The following is a 16,711-nucleotide window of genomic DNA, read 5'->3' as shown; positions in this document are numbered from 1 at the left end:
GAGGGAGGGGTGAGCAGTGAAGAGCAGCTGCTATCACACCAGCCCCCTGATAATGTCTCCCTGTCTGCAGGACAAGATAAGGTGGCATGGCCTGTCCCTGGCTTTTAGTAGCCACCAGTCTCCTGATAATGTCTCCTTCACTGGCAGGGAGCAGGCCACATCCCCTCACTTTGGACTGCAGAAATGGAAACTATCGGGGAGCTGGCTGCTACTAGAAGCTGGGGGGCAGGTCACGCCCTCTCACCTCAGACTGCAGACAGGGAGACATTATCAGGGGACTGGCATGACAGGAGCATTACATCAGTGTGCAGCCCCATTGTGTTATCAGCCAGTCTCCAGATAATAGCTGTTTCTCTGTAAAAAACAGAGGAGTGGCCACGCTCCCTCTTTTCAGGCTGGCTCTTACTCACAAGGGGGAGCTTTACACTGCTGTGTGAAGTAATGTTCCAGATGAGAGGAGGGGAGCAGTGATGAGCAGCTTCTGTCACACTGAATTACAAGTGTTATGAAGATAACAGAACTGCACTGGGAATCTCATCTTTAGAGTTTGAGGGCAGGGACAGTACAAACGCTTTTTATCTCTCCGGAGTACCCTTTTAACTAGCTGCACATAGCTCTGACACCAAACTCAACAATCAACTTTGGGATACATGGAGATTGCAAGCCAGGTCTTCTGGTTCTACATTAGTGTCTGACCTCACAAATGTTCTTCTGAATAATTGGGAAAAATGTGAGTGATTTGTCAGCTTTTACCATATAAATTTCTATATAAGGCAATTTGTCAATCAGTATTGTTCATGCCTGGGAAGCAGATTTTAAAGGGTTTGTAAAAAAATATCAAGGATATTATATATAGGACATAATTTCTTGATCACCAATCCCAAAAATCTGGCTCTAAAGTTCCCCATCGGAATCGAGCATGGCCAAAAATGCCACCACTGCTCCATACATTGTCTATGGGATTACTGAAGATAACTGAGCGCAGTGCTTTACTATTTCCAGTTATCCCATAGATGATGAATGGAGCAGTGTTGCACATGTGCAGCCATTGTTCTGTTGAAATGGGACACTACAGAGCCCAGTCCTTCAAATCAGTGAGCTCTTAGCAGTGGGACCATTAGCAACTGTGGATAGGTGATAATTTACTAAGCTGGGACAACTTCTAAAAACCTATATGGAAGATTATATACCTTAAGGCTCATCTGCGACCTCCAGCTTTTGCTGCTTTCATATAAGTTAGCATAGTAGATTTGCATAAACTGTGCTAAATTTCTATATGGAGAAATTGGTAAAAGTGTGTTTAATGTTTACTTATTTTTAGTCTTTTTGTGCTTTTGTAAATCAATTTTTTTTATGAATTTACTGTTTTTTATTCTTTTATATTTTCAGGTTAGTTCATGGGTGACCTGGATAATCCTTGCCGCTGGGTCCATGGAGGAGAAAAGGGAAGTGTTCTCCCATTTGGTGCATATCGCAAAGTGTTGTTGGAATATGGGCAATTACAATGCGGTGATGGAATTCCTGGCAGGACTCAGGTACTACTTAATTGAAGAGAGGTGAAAGCAGCTGCTATAAACATCAATTGGCACAATGTCAGATAGGGTTTTAAATAGCGCTACAATTACAGATCTTTGCGGACTGTTTGGAACCAACGTGAAGAGGTCATAATGTTTACATGCTTAAAGCAGTCGTGTTTAATCTGTTAAAATATTAAGTATAGTTAAAGTAAATTCTAATGTCAGCGAAGAAGCTAAAAGAATGGAAAACAATGAAGATGGCGTTTAGGGTTTGCAGGTTTATTCAACACACTTCTGCACGGCATATCATTTCTCATAGCTTTATTTATTGGCATAAAACATACTCCACAAAATGTTAAAGGAGTGGGCCGACATTGGAAACTGTTTTTCATTAGTTTCTAAATTTAAATTAATCTTACTAGTATACCATATTTTTTTCGACTAGCTATGGGACACACCTTTCCATAAGATATAGGCCAGATTTAGACAGCAGAAAATAGGAAAAACAAATTTCCTATTAAATAAAGCTTCCCTTGCTGTGTAAAGAAGTATATGGGGTCAGTATGCGGGTAATTAATTTTAATACACTAGAGTAAAGTAGGAAGGTGGTAATATTCTTTTTACTCTTTCTCTGCAGCATCTGCATTATACACATATAGCTTTACAGCACGTGCATTATGTACACACTTTATAGTGCACACTTATACACAACACTGCTGCATGCACAGTACACTCACACACAGCTCTGCTGTATACACACAGCAATGCTACATACACACTCAGTTCTGCTACATGCACAATCAGTTCTGCTACATTCATACAGTTCATCTACATGCACACAGCTCTGCTATATACATGCACAGATCTGCTACACATACACGCACAACTCTGCTACATACACCTAAACACGGCTTTCCTTCATACACACACAACTCTGTTACGTCAACACATTCACCTCTGCTACAACATACATTACCACATTTTGAAGTTTCTTTCAGGTATAACTGATCACATGGCCTAAAAGGTCTTTTAGCTAGCCAGGACCCGCAGCATCTGTAGCTTTCTCTACTGCCCTGCATGGTGATCACTACAGGAAAGATAACTTTGCCGCTGCAGTGTTCTCTCAGTGACCAGGAAGGACATTATATCAGTGTTCTCTTTGATCATAGGAGGTTGCCTTCAGACTATAAGGTGCACACTTTTTTATCACGATTTAATTCTTGCTAAAAGTGCATCTTATATTTCAAAAAATCAGTACTTTCCCTGTGAATTTCTTTATAGATTGCCGAATTTCAGTGGCAGTTCTGGATACTTTCTCTCCTCTCCGTGTTTTTGTCCTGCTTGAACATGGCTTAGTTTATTAGCTTTGCGGGCTCCTTTTTCCATTGCGACTGATGCTGAGACAGAGAAATGAGCTGGCTTAACTAATAAACTGACCCCAGATAGAAAGCCCCCATGATTATACTATCATCGACACACAGAGATTGGGAGGATCCGCTCTGTGTCAGAACCAAAACAGTAGTGGAGATTCTGGGAATAGGGGACTGGGACTAAAATTGGAATATTTATAAAGATTTCACAATTTAAAGTATTTTCGTAAGTTTAATTTTACATTTGGAAAGCAAGGTCAAGCTTTTTTTTTTTTTTAGAGCTTTTTTTTTTTTATAACAAAAGTCTTGTTACTTTCAACCAAAGTTATTTTTTTGCAGAGAACTAACCCCATGACTTTATAGCATTAGAGAGCATACTCTAGTGAGAAATGGTCGAGGTCTTGACATACACTACTTACTTGGTAATGTCATATTATAAAATCTAGTTTATTGGCTTTTTTTTTTGTTTCGTCTTAGGTCAAGAAAAGTGTTGAAAATGTGGCAATTCATGGATCAAAGTGACATAGAAACGATGAGAAGCTTGAAAGATGCTATGGCTCAGCACGAGTTCTCCTCGGAGTACAGAAAAGTAGTGAATAGAGCCTTGAATATTCCAGGTTGCAAGGTAGTTCCTTTCTGTGGCGTCTTTTTGAAGGAGCTTTGTGAAGTCCTTGATGGAACCTCAAGTCTTTTAAAACTGTGTCCTCGATTCAATTCTCAGAATGAAACACTGGAGGTAACTATAGCAGCCCTTTCTTGTTTTAACTGTGTATATACTGGATTTTTTGGTGGGGGAGGGGTTAATGAAAATGTTCATGATCTCTCTTATTGTTTTAATACAATGTTGGATCATTGAGTAATGTAACAATATTCCGTCTCTGTTACAATGTCTGTTTCTAAGTCTAGCTTTCTGCCCTCTGCTTGTTAAAGAAGGTTTTCCATGTATATATTTTTTATTAAATATGTGTATATATGTTATAATGTAGTGTGAGTGTATTAATATAATATAGGCCACCTACTGCTGCTTTTTCCGGCGTCCAGCACCGTTCTGCTTTGCTACTCAGTGACTTCACCTTATTTGCAAGTAGCCGGCTCACTTTATATTCTATGTGTGAGTCGGAAGTCTCTTTTACAATATACCGTATATACTCGAGCATAAGCCGACCCGAATATAAGCCGAGGCACCTAATTTTACCACAAAAAAACAGGGAAAATTTATTGACTCGAGTATAACCCTAGGGTGGGAAATGCAGCAGCTATGGTAAATTTCCCCATCCTGGTAAGTATTGCCCACTCCTCACCAATCCTGGTATGCATGGCCCCCTCATCCCCAATACTGGTATGCATGGCCCCCTCATCCCCAATCCTGGTATGCATGGCCCCATCATCCCCAATCCTGGTATGCATGGCTCTCCTCAACCCAGTCCTGGTATGCATGACCTCATCATCCCCAATCCTGGTATGCATGGTACCCTTCATCCCCAATCCTGGTATGCATGGCTCCATCATCCCCAATCCTGGTATGCATGGCACCCCTCATCCCCAATCCTGGTATGCATGGCACCACTCATCCCCAATTCTGGTATGCATGGTCCCCTCATTCCCCATCCTGGTATGCATGGCTCCCCTCATCCCCAATCCTGGTATGCATGGCCCCCTCATTCCCAATCCTGGTATGCATGGCCCCATCATCCCCAATCCTGGTATGCATGGCCCCATCATCCCAATCCTGATATGTATGGCCCCCCTATCCTGGTTTGCATCACTTCCCATCACTGCACACATTAAAAAAATAAACACTCATACTCACCTTTCTTCCCTCTGCTCCAGCGCTGCTCCTGTTCTGCCAGCAGCCGCTCGCCTCCGCATCTGAGCAGTGCATGACGTCACTGCCATGCGCTCTGATGCCGAGGTGAGCTGCGGGATTATTCACTCCTCTCCACGCCGGGACTATGTGCGTGGAGAAGAGCGAACATCCCTGTTCTTTAATGGCGTGCGCACAGTGTCAGCAGCGTCACATCTCCCGCTGCGGCTCTGCTGTCTTGTGTGCCCGCTACTAAAGTGAATGCATATTCACTCTTCTCCATGCCCATGCTGACACACTGTGCACGCTATTAAAGAAATTAATATTTACCCCTCTCAACTCCCATGAGCTTGGAGAAGGGTGAATATTCATTTCCCTTTAGTAGCGGGCACACATGGTAGCTGCAGCAGCCAGCTATTGCGTGTGCCCCGCTCCTCCTCCACCGCAACCCCACCCCACACTATCCACCACTGGACTCTGTATATACTCAAGTATATACCTGAGTATAAGCCAAGGGGGGCTTTTTCAGCCTAAAAAATGGGCTGAAAAAGTCGGCTTATACTCGAGTATATACGGTAAGTCTATGGAGACTCGTTCTGATTCTCCATAGGCTTACATTGTAAGAGCCCTTCTTGGTCATGTGGAGCAGAGCATGACCCTGCCAGTCTGCAGAGAAGTGACATTACTGAGTAGAGGAGAAGAACCGCGATGGACACCGGAGAGAGCGGTGGTAGGTGAGTATATTAGTACACTCACACTACATTACATGCACATATATACACATTTAATAAAAAAAATATAGGTAGGAGTGCCTTTTTAAATAAACAATATAGATTAGATTAATCACATAAAAGGAGGTATTACCATAAATACAATATTATACATTGCATAAAAAAAAATTCAAATGAATGGGAGACCTATAGTACATTGCCAGACTTAATGCACCAAAGCTCTGTTCACAATAAGCTTATAGAAGTAGATCAAACAGGACAACAAAAAATCAACATCTTTATTACCAGTGGGACCTCCTTGACGTTATGCCCTATAATGTGGAATCAAAACGTTTTAAATTTCTAGATGTAAAAGTAATTAATGTAAATGGAATTCTATCAGGACATTAGATGCAATATTGCAAAAAAATTAATAACACTTCAAGGACTTGTTTGGCTTGGACTGTTCAACCTTGGGTTGGAAGTCAATCTGTGACCAGCTCAATGGGTGAGCAACCTGCAATCTACTGTGGTATCACTGTCCAAGGAAGTAGTCTTTAACTCTGCCTTCCAGAGATGAGGGCAGTACTGAATACCATTTTTATATCAGATACGGTAATTTAGTGGCCTTTTTAGAAAGGCCGGTCACAATTCTGTGCTTACAGAACAATAGTTAACATAATCATTCCGTGTGCATAGAATATCATAACTATTGGCAGCACATTGGCACCCGTTTAAACAGGACAATGTGCTGTGGATAACAATTATTTTAATTCCAGCATGAACTATCCAATCACTCAATGAACACTCGTTAATCCAGCGATTGCCAGCGTGTTTACAAAAGCCGATTATTGCTGAACAAGCATTCCAACAAACGCTTGTCCCCATCAGCTTGTCCAAATAGGCCTTTAGGTTTAGTTATGGGCAGGTCTGGACTGGCCATCTGGCAATCCTGGCAAATGCCAGATGGGCTGGTCAGGCTGTGGGCCTCATTGTCTGGTAAGCTGTTAAAAGTATCGGCATCTTTAGGACACCAATACTGTTAACAGGTGCTATGGAGCACAGAACCAAGAGGTGCCAGAGACACCGGATGCACTGTGACATTGGATAGGAAACGAGATGGAGGCTGTGGAGGACAAGGAGTCTGGATTAGGTGAGTAAGGATTTTTATTTTGGGGTTCTGTGGGGGACCATCATACTATATAGGCAGTTGTGGGCTGGACTATACATAATGTTAGATTGCAATATTATTATTATTGCGGTATTATTATTCTTCAATCTCATATAGCTGTATTATTGGTCTTATTAGAAATATTGGTCTTGCAGTAAATCTTGAGTTCCCCCAAGCAGGGTAATATTAGTAATATATATCCCCATCTGGGGCTCGGGGACAGGGACAGCATGGGCCTGTGTGCATTCAAATGGCAGGGCTGAATTTCAGTCCGTGTCCATCCCTGGTTATGCGGCAGTTTTCCCAAACTTCAGTCCTCAAGAGCCACCAACAGGCCATGTTTTCAGGATTTCCTTTGTATTGCACAGGTGATGGAATTATTTTATCACCTGTACAATACTAAGGAAATCCTGAAATCATAATCTGTTGGTGGCTCTTGAGGACTGAAGTTGGGGAACATTGAGGATCCCCCATGATAACTCAGCATTACTAAGAGTTTTATAAACCCCTTGAACATAAAAATGACCTTTCTTACTTTACAATGAGCCATAAGTAAGAGAAATCGTTGGTTTTTCTTGCAGTTTGTATCTGACTACAATGGACAAGACAGGTTTATTCAGCGAATAGGGAAAGATGGGATAAACAACACCGAAAAAGAATCAACAGTCAACAACATCATGCAGACCATTCGTAGCTGCAACCGCAGCCTGGAATCTGAGGAGAGCGAAGACAACGGTAGTGAAAACAGCACCATGAGAAAAAACTCTGTCGTGGATAGGAGCAGATTTCAGTGAGTGTTACACCTACATTTTTATACTTGGTGTTATGAAATTGTACATGTATTCTCATGACTGATTCATTCCAGGCAACCCACTGCTAAACCAGTAAAACTATCCAGTCAGATCCAGGAACGTCAAGAATCCTGGTGAAATTTCTAAAAATTTATATCTGAACAATGAAAAAATAGTTGCGTTAATACAATGCACATGGGTCTTTGCTGAAGAACGCTTGGAAGTTATTTCTGATGGGTTTCATTATTTATGTTTTTAACTTTGGATTCTATCAGTGAAGTTGTGCAAAAATATGAATATTCAGCTTTGAGAGTTTTTTTTTTTAAATATATACGATTAACCCCTTTACCCCCGAGGGTGGATTGCACGTTAATGACCGGGCCAATTTTTACAATTCTGACCACTGTCCCTTTATGGCGTAATTACTCTGGAACGCTTCAACGGATCCCACTGATTCTGAGGTAGTTTTTTCGTGACATATTGTACTTCATGATTGTGGTAAAATATCTACAATATCACTTGCGTTTATTTGTGAAAAAAACAGAAATTTGGCGAAAATTGTGAAAATTTCGCACTTTTTAAACTTTGAATTTCCATACCCTTAAATCAGAGAGATATGTCACACAAAATAGTTAATAAATAACATTTCCCACATGTCTACTTTACATCAGCACAATTTTGGAACCAGATTTTTTTTTTGGAAGTTATAAGGGTTAACAGTTGACCAGCGATTTCTCATTTCTCCAACAAAATTTACATAACCTTTTTTTTAGGGACCACATCACATTTGAAGCGACTTTGAGGGGCCTTTATGACAAAAAATACCTAAAAGTGCCACCATTAAAAACTGCACCCCTCAAGTTGCTCAAAACCACATTCAAAAAGTTTATTAACCCTTCAGGTGCTTCACAGGAATTTTTGGAATGTGGAAGAAAAATATAAAAATGTAAATTTCTTCACAAAAGTTTTACTTTAGACCCCAATTTTTTTTATTTTCGCAAGGGTATCAGGAAAAAATGGACCACAAAATTTGTTGTGCAATTCCTCCTGAGCACACCAATACCCCATATGTGGGGGAAAACCACTGTTTGGCGCACAGCAGAGTTCGGAAGGGAAGGAGCGCAATTTGACTTTTTGAATGTATAATTTGCTTGAATAATTAGTGGACGCCATGTTGCATTTGGAAAGCCTCTGATGTGCCTAACCAGTGGAAACCCTCCACAAGTGACACCATTTTGGAAACTAGACCCCTCAGGGAACTTATCTAGATATGTGGTGAGCACCCTGAACCCCCAGGTGCTTTACAGAAGTTTATAACATGGAGCTGTGAAAATAAAAAAATCTAACTATTTCCATAAAAACAATGTTTTAGCCCCAATTTTTTTATATTCACAACGGTAAGATCAGAAAATGGACCCCAAAAACTTTTGTGCAATTTCTTCTGAGTACGTCGATACCCCATATGTAGGGCAAATACACTGCTGGGCGCAAGGCAGGGTTCAGAAGGGAAGGAGCACTGTGTGACTTTTTGAACGCAAAACTGGTTGGAATTGAGAGTAGACGCCATGTTGCATTTGGAGAGCCCCCTGATGTGCCTAAATAGGGGAAACCCACCACAAGTGATCCCATTTTGGAAACTAGACCCTTCAAGGATTTTATCAAGGGGTATAGTGAACATTTTGAACCCAGAGGTACCACACAGAATTTGATAACATTAGGTCATCATATTGAATAAGTTGTCATTAGTCTTGAGCGCAAGTGCTCACTACATGAGTTTGCATCGGGTACGCGGGTATGCACCATGTATCGCGGGTACTTAAGTGACATGTTCGAGTCCCCGCCCCGCATGTTTCACGGTTGTTAGACACCCAACACTCGTGCATGGCAGGCAATCCCCGCAAGGTTTTTTTGGCCGCAAAGCATATGGGGAGGAAACTCGAGCATGTCACTCCAGCACCTTCGATACTCAGTGCATACCCGAACACCCAATGCAAACTCAAGTAGCGAACACTTGCGCTCAACACTAGTCCCCATATCGTTGTCATTTTTTTTTTTTTACTTTTGAAAAAATCTCAACCCCAACACAACCCTAGCACAACCCTAACCCTAGCACAACCCTAACCCTAAAGTTTATTTTTTACTCTTTTCCTTGTGTGGTATAAGTGATTAGATGACTTTATTCTTTGAGCCGGTGTGATTACAGCGATGCCAGATTTACATCGGGTTTTTTTGATTGACAGCTGTCACACACTAAAAGACGCTTTTTTTGCAAAGACTAGTTTTTGCATCGCCTTATTTTTAGAGCTATAATTTTTCAATATTTCGGTCGACAGTCATGTGACGGCTTGTTTTTTGCGGGATGAGTTGACGTTTTTATTGGTACCATTTTTGGGCACGTGACATTTTTTGATCGCTTTCTATTCTGATTTTTGGGAGGCAGAATAAACAAAAACCAACAATTCATGAATAGTTTTTTTCTTTTATATATATATATATGTCGTTCCGTGGTGAAATTGATAAGGTAGCTTTATTCTTCAGGTCAGTACATTTACAGCTGTAGCACATTTATATTGTTTTTTATATTTTGGCGCTTTTACACAATAAAAACTATTTTATAGAAAAAAATAATTATTTTTGCATCGCTTTATTTTGAGAGCTATAACTTTTTTATTTTTCGGCTGATGGAACTGTTTGGTGGCTTGTTTTTTGCGGGACAAGATGACGTTTTCAGCTGTACCATTTTTATTTATATTCGTCTTTTTGATCGAGTTTTATTCCATTTTTTGTTTGGCGGTATGATGATAAAGCACCGTTTTTTGCTTTGTTTTTTATTTTTATTTTTTACCGTGTTCACTAAAGGGGTTAACTAGTGGGATACTTTTATAGGTCATGTCCAAATGTGTACTTTTTTTTATAATAATATTTCTTGATTGGTACATTATATTTTTATTTTTGGGGGTATTTTTTTTTAGAATTTTTTTCTTCACTTTTTGACAGTTTTCTTACTTTTACACTTTGTCCCACTATGGGACTTTCACTTTTTACAGTCTGATCAGCTGTATAGCATAGGAATGCAGCAGCATTCCTATGCTATATGCAGCCTGTCAGCGCTGCAAGCAGAAGATACTGTGATCGTGCACTGCGCATGATCAAAGTATCTTCCTGCTGTCTGGTGTCCCAGATGTTATCTGGGTCACCATGACGACTACGGGACCCGGCCTCAGACAGCGTGGGACGCCGGGAAAGAGGTGAGTACCAGCGCTTACCTCTGGAATGCTGCGATTGACTTCGATCGCAGCATTTTGGGGGTTAATGTGCAGGGAGCGGTGTGGGACCACTCCTTGCACTTAATACCTGGTGTCAGCTGTGTGCTGGCGAAATCGCCATGACGTACTAATACGTATCTGTTTCTTAAGTCCCAGTGCGCAGATACGTATTAGTACGTCATGGGCTAGAAAGGGGTTAAAGGGAATCTGTCAGCAGGTTTTTGCCACCTCATCTGAGAGCAGCATAATTTAGGCAAAGCGACCCTGAATCCAAGGATGTATCACTTAGATTACTGGGTGCAGCTGTTCTGACACAATCAGAGTCTTTAGCTTTAGCAATGCAGCAGAGCTGAGAGAGCTAACCCCACCCCACCACAGCTAACCCTGCCCACACCTTACTATGTACATGGATATAGACATTGAGCTGCTTATCACAGGAGGGGGCGGTATTGGACAAGAGCACACGTTGCTCTAGTCCAAACGATGGTAATCACCAGGTGATAAAACCTTCAGTATAAGTAAATGGCACACAGCCTGACATGTGACACATTGTTGAAATCTGTGTTTTAACCCCTATATCATGCTGTCCTGAGATTACATAGCAAAAAATTGCTGACAGATTCCCTTTAACATGTAGTATTTTTTTCAGCACAGATAAAATTTCTTGTGGAATAACCCCTTAATAATAGAACTTATGAAACGCCTGGTTTTAAACATATTTTGTATTAAAACCCTATAATACTGCCCCATTGTGTCTCTTTCATCCTTATGGTGTATTCATAATTATTTCATATGGACAAAACTTCTCCAGTCTGCTTATTCCCCCTCATCCTCGATTTTGAGGAAGGATTAAAAGGAACCTGTCGGCAGGTTTTATTTTTTTACAGTATATAATCTGAGAGTAGCATGACATAGGAAAACTATCCTGATTCCAGATATTCGGCTGCATGCTGTTATTTTGATAAAATCCCTGTTTTCTCTGCTGCAGATTTAGCAGTTCTCTGAATGCTGAGCTCTGTATAATTCCGTCCATACCACGTATTGGCAGCTTTCTCTGTTCATTGTGCATAGACTAAAAGCTGCCTATCAGTGGTGGGGGCGGGGTTATACAGCGTAGGAGGACTATATGGCACAAGAGAACTAGTCCTCTAGTGATAATCTCTTGGTGATAAAATATAGATTTTATTGAAACTGCAGCAAGTAGCCTAGTAAGTGACACATCACTGAAATCTGGCTTTCTGCCCCTACATTCTGCTGTTCTCAGATTAAATAGCAAAAAACTCTGCTGACAGATTCCCCTTAATGCTTTTAGTAGAGATGAGTGGCTTGATTTGCAGACAATCGAGTTCAAGCTGAATTTAAAAAAAAACAAAACAAGTCTTGCTCGGCACCATTTGCCTTCACTGCTGAAGCATCAGAGAGCAGGCAAACGTCATTTTGTGTTGCCACACGGGCCTCCCCTTAATGCCCTGCAGCTGTGACATCTTACGGTCTATCATACCTTGTACAGTGGTGGTCAGTACCTGGGACTTCACAGATCAGTTTGTACAGCAGAGTCACTTTCCATCTCCAGGGTCACTGGGTAAATCTTTTCAGTATTGAAATTCGCAAAAATGTATTCACCGCAAATCAATTTTTTTGGAAAAATTTGGCAAAGTGAATTTGAATTTCAAAACATCCGCTCAGCTTTACTCTTGAGCAAGCTATCCATATAGGAAGGTGTTGGTATGTGCAGAGGCAAATGTGTCTTCTCTAACAAGCAGAGATGGGACCGACATGGGACAGGGACATATAACATGTCAGGCAGAGACACTTTTTAGACAGTTTAGGGAGGACTAATTAGTGAATAGTTTTGAAGAGAGGCATGAAAATGCGAAGATTCTTCCTCTGGGCATGGGGACCATAAAGCAGTGAATGTGAAAAGAATGCTACCAGTCACAAGGGACCTTGTGGAAACAATGGGGAGTCAAAATATGGGAAAAAAATATTTTATCACTATATAGTATTTAACGAATTCACTGTGGATGCCGGTAGTTTCAGATGAGTGAAAAAGATTTGTGGGATAACCTAGTAGACAACAGTAGTGTAGACTTCACTATTATCCTAACTATGACAGTTATCTGACACTTAGCGGTACTCTATGGAGTTAACAACAAGAATTAACCCCTTAAGGACCGGAGCATTTTCCGTTTTTTCGTTTTCGTTTTTTGCTCCCCTTGTTCCCAGAGCCATAGCGTTTTTATTTTTTGGTCAATATGACCATGTGAGGGCTTATTTTTTGCAGGACGAGTTTTACTTTTCAACGCCATTACTAGTTTTACCATATCCTGTACAGGAAAACGGGAAAAAAATTCCAAGCGCCGTGAAATTGCGAAAAAAAGTGCAATACCACAGATGTTTTTTTTTTTGCCACGTTCGCTGAATGCTAAAACTGACCTGCCATTATTATTCTCCAGGTCATTATGAGTTTGTAGACACCAAACATGTATAGGTTTTTTTTTATTTAAGTGGTGAAAATAAATTCCAAAGTTTGGTAAAAAAAAAAAAAAAAATGGTGCCAGTTTCCGAGACCTGTAGTGTCTCCATTTTTTGGGATCTTGGGCTGGGTGAGGGCTTATTTTTTGCGCACCGAGCTGAAGTTTTTATTGATGCTATTTTGGGGTAGATCTGATGTTTTGATCGCCCGTTATTGCATTTTATTGCAATTTTGTGGCGACCAAAAAACGTAATTCTGGCGTTTAGAATCTTTTTCTCGTTACGCTGTTTACCGATCGGATTAATTATTTTTTTATATTGATAGATCGGGTGATTCTGAATGCGGTGATACCAAATATATGTATGTGGTTTTTTTTTTTAATTATTTTATTTTGAATGGGGCGAAAGGGGGGTGATTTAAACTTTTATATTTTTTTTATTTTTTTTTATATTTTTTAAAACATTTTTTTTCACTTTTTGCTTGCTTCTTTAGTCTCCATAGGAGACTAGAAGCAGCACTCATTTGATCGGCTCTGCTGTATACAGGGGACGAGCAGATCCCCTGCATGCAGCAGAAATGGTCCAGTGCTATGAGTGCCGACCACTAGGTGGCGCTCATAGCAACCAGATCATGACAACCACTGGTGTCTGCTGCAGACCCAGGGTTGTCATGACCACCCATGGGCGATCCGCGGTCATGTGACGGGGTCGCTGATGGGCGGGGTAAGTGACGCGCTTCCCGGAAGCGCGAATTAAATGCCGCTGTCGGAGATTGACAGCGGCATTTAACATGTTAACAGCCGCGGGTGGATCGCGAGTCCACCCGCGGCTGTTGCGGGCACATGTCAGCTGTAATAATCAGCTGACATGTGCTCGGTTCAGTACGGGCTCAGCGCCGGAGCCCTCACTGAACCAGGGGTGATGACACAGGGTGTACTAGTACGCCCTATGTCGTAAAGGGGTTAAAGGGGTTTTCCCATGAACGAGAGTTGATTTTAATAGATCTTGGAATAATAATAAATTCCACAATTGGATGTGTTTAAATAAAATGTTCCTGTGCTGAGATAATCTTATAAATGTGCCGCTGCTGTGTACTGTGTAATGGCTGTGTCTTACAGTGCAGGAACATGGTCTGATCATACCACAGCTCCTGGGCAGGGGAGGAAGCAAAAAACAATACAGACAGGACAGCACGGGATCACAACTGATTCTTTTTGTGAGGTAAAACTTTTCACTGTCTGTTTTTGGACATGTTTTACTTCAAAGAAAGAATCAGCTGCAATCCCCTGTTGAAATATATGTATACTCTTTTGCTTCCTCCCCTGCCCATTAGCTGTGGTATGAACAGACCATGTCCCTGCACGGTCAGACACGGCCATTACACAGTACACAGCAGGGGCACATTTATAAGATTATCTCAGCACAGGAACTTTTTATTTAAACACTTTCAATTGTGGAAGTTATTATTATTCCAAGATCTATTGATTAAAATTAACTTTTGTTCATGGGAAAACCCCTTTAAGGATGAAGTCTAAAAACAATTAGGTAACAAATAGTAATAATTTGAGACCTACGTTGATCTTCACATTGTAAACCCCTGGCCTTAAACTGTTCTAAAACTGGAGGATTTCAGCCATAATGTACATCTGTTGGATAAAATACAAAGAAATGGCACATTATGTATATTCCTTCTATGGAGACCTTCATTATGTGTGGTGGAAAGGCTATTCAGCCATCTTTATAGGAAAGGGTTCTTTACAGTTAGAGCAGTGAGTGTGTGCAATGCCCTACCACAGGAGGTAGTAACAGCAGACACTATATTACCATTTTTTTTTAAAAAAGGGGTTTAATGCTTTACTCATACCAGATGATATTGAGGATTATAAATAATCTATAATTAGAGATGAGGGTTGTTCTACTCGAACTGTTCGCCAATCTCAAATTCGAGCTGTTTTGGGCGGTGTTCGAGCCGTTCGGCGAACACGAACAATTTGAGAAAAATTCGGCTGTTCGAGGTTATGTTCGATAACTGTTCGTGCACCAAAATCATAACTGGATTTTTTCTCAGTAATGATGAAAATTAATGTTAATACGCAGTTTGAGTGTACAGCGGGGCAGGGGATGGATCTCTGCAGGAACAATGAAGATCTCCATTTTTTTTTCTCTTTCCCGCATTTACAGTGGGGAGGTGCAATCTGTCAGCCTATCAGCAGCGCACACACGGAGCGAAGTGCTTTTTTTCACACAAGCAAGGGCATGTGTCATTGGCAGTGTATGTCACATGTTCTTGCCCTATAAGACCAAGCCATTTTCCCCGTCGCCACCATTTTCTCACTGCTGCAGCTGCGTGTTAGACGGCACCGCTGTTGCTGTGTGCGCTATACCTTGTTAATTTCAAGCCAATTTTCGCACAAATCTACAGATAGCTTGGGAGTAGGGAATAGTTGTGATTGCAGTCCTTTTAAGGACTAGGTTACAGCATTTCCTACGACTTTTATCAGGCAGGTCTGTGCTCTTAAATAGATAGATTGTGGGAGTAAAGACTAATTGTAATTGGAGTCCTTTTCAGGACTAGGTTACATCAGTTCCTATCAGTTTTTGCCAGGCAGGTCTGTGCCAGTGCTGTGCAAGTTTTTTTCACAGCATTTGGCTGAATCTAGCAAAGCTAATCCTTTTTGGCCTATTGCAGAGTGTGTTAGTCAGTGGAGTAGCCTATCTGTGTTGCAAGATATACCACCTGTGTATAGAATACCAATTTTTTTACTGCACCTAGTGAAGTAAAATCTTTTGGGCATAGCATCATTCTATTAGTCCATCTATACTGACCTCCATCAGGTTGCAAACTGAATCTAATTTTTTTCTGCATCTAGCTCTGAAAAAATATTTGGCCTTCTAGCAGTGTGTGGGACTTGTTCTATTAGTCCACCTATACTGACCTCCATCAGGTTGCAAACTGAATATATTTTTTTCTGCATCTACCTCTGAAAAAATATTGGGCTTCTAGCTGTGTGTGGGACTTGTTCTATTAGTCCATCTATACTGACCTCCATCAGGTTGCAAACTGAATCTATTTTTTTCTGCATCTACCTCTGAAAAAATATTGGGCTTCTAGCTGTGTGTGGGTCTTGTTCTATTAATCCATCTATACAGACCTCCATCAGGTTGCAAACTGAATATAATTTTTTTCTGCATCTAGCTCTGAAAAAATATTTGGCCTTCTAGTAGTGTGTGGGACTTTCTCTGTTAGTCCATCTATACTGACCTCCATCAGGTTGCAAACTGAATATAATTTTTTTCTGCATCTAGCTCTGAAAAAATATTTGGCCTTCTAGTAGTGTGTCGGACTTTCTCTATTAGTCCATCTATACTGACCTCCATCAGGTTGCAAATTAAAAATAATTTTTATCTGCATCTACAGTACCTCTGAAAAAATATTTGGGCTTCTAGCTGTGTGTGGGACTTGTTGTATTAGTCCATCTATACTGACCTCCATCAGGTTGCAAACTGAATATATTTTTTTCTGCATCTACCTCTGAAAAAATATTGGGCTTCTAGCTGTGTGTGGGATTTGTTGTATTAGTCCATCTATACTGACCCCCATCAGGTT

At 40.8% G+C, this 16,711-nt stretch overlaps 1 protein-coding gene across 7 annotated transcripts in view; it reads left to right on the top strand.

Moving 5' to 3' along the window:
• PLCE1 (phospholipase C epsilon 1) overlaps window positions 1-16,711 on the top strand; it is a 366,977-nt gene that overhangs the window by 259,741 nt on the left and 90,525 nt on the right. For all 7 annotated transcript variants that reach the window (XM_073685569.1, XM_073685572.1, XM_073685570.1 and 4 more), the window contains 3 exons: window positions 1,390-1,535; window positions 3,365-3,623; window positions 7,154-7,362. In XM_073685569.1, the coding sequence (XP_073541670.1) occupies window positions 1,390-1,535; window positions 3,365-3,623; window positions 7,154-7,362 (614 nt within the window). The remainder of the gene's footprint in view (window positions 1-1,389; window positions 1,536-3,364; window positions 3,624-7,153; window positions 7,363-16,711) is intronic.

The sequence above is a fragment of the Phyllobates terribilis genome, unplaced genomic scaffold (genome assembly GCF_046119375.1).
Source record: "Phyllobates terribilis strain yellow unplaced genomic scaffold, ASM4611937v1 Scaffold_5__5_contigs__length_657084704, whole genome shotgun sequence".
Lineage (NCBI taxonomy): Eukaryota > Metazoa > Chordata > Amphibia > Anura > Dendrobatidae > Phyllobates > Phyllobates terribilis.
The sequence above is the reverse complement of the archived record's forward strand: the minus strand, read 5'-3'. Positions and strand labels throughout refer to the sequence as shown.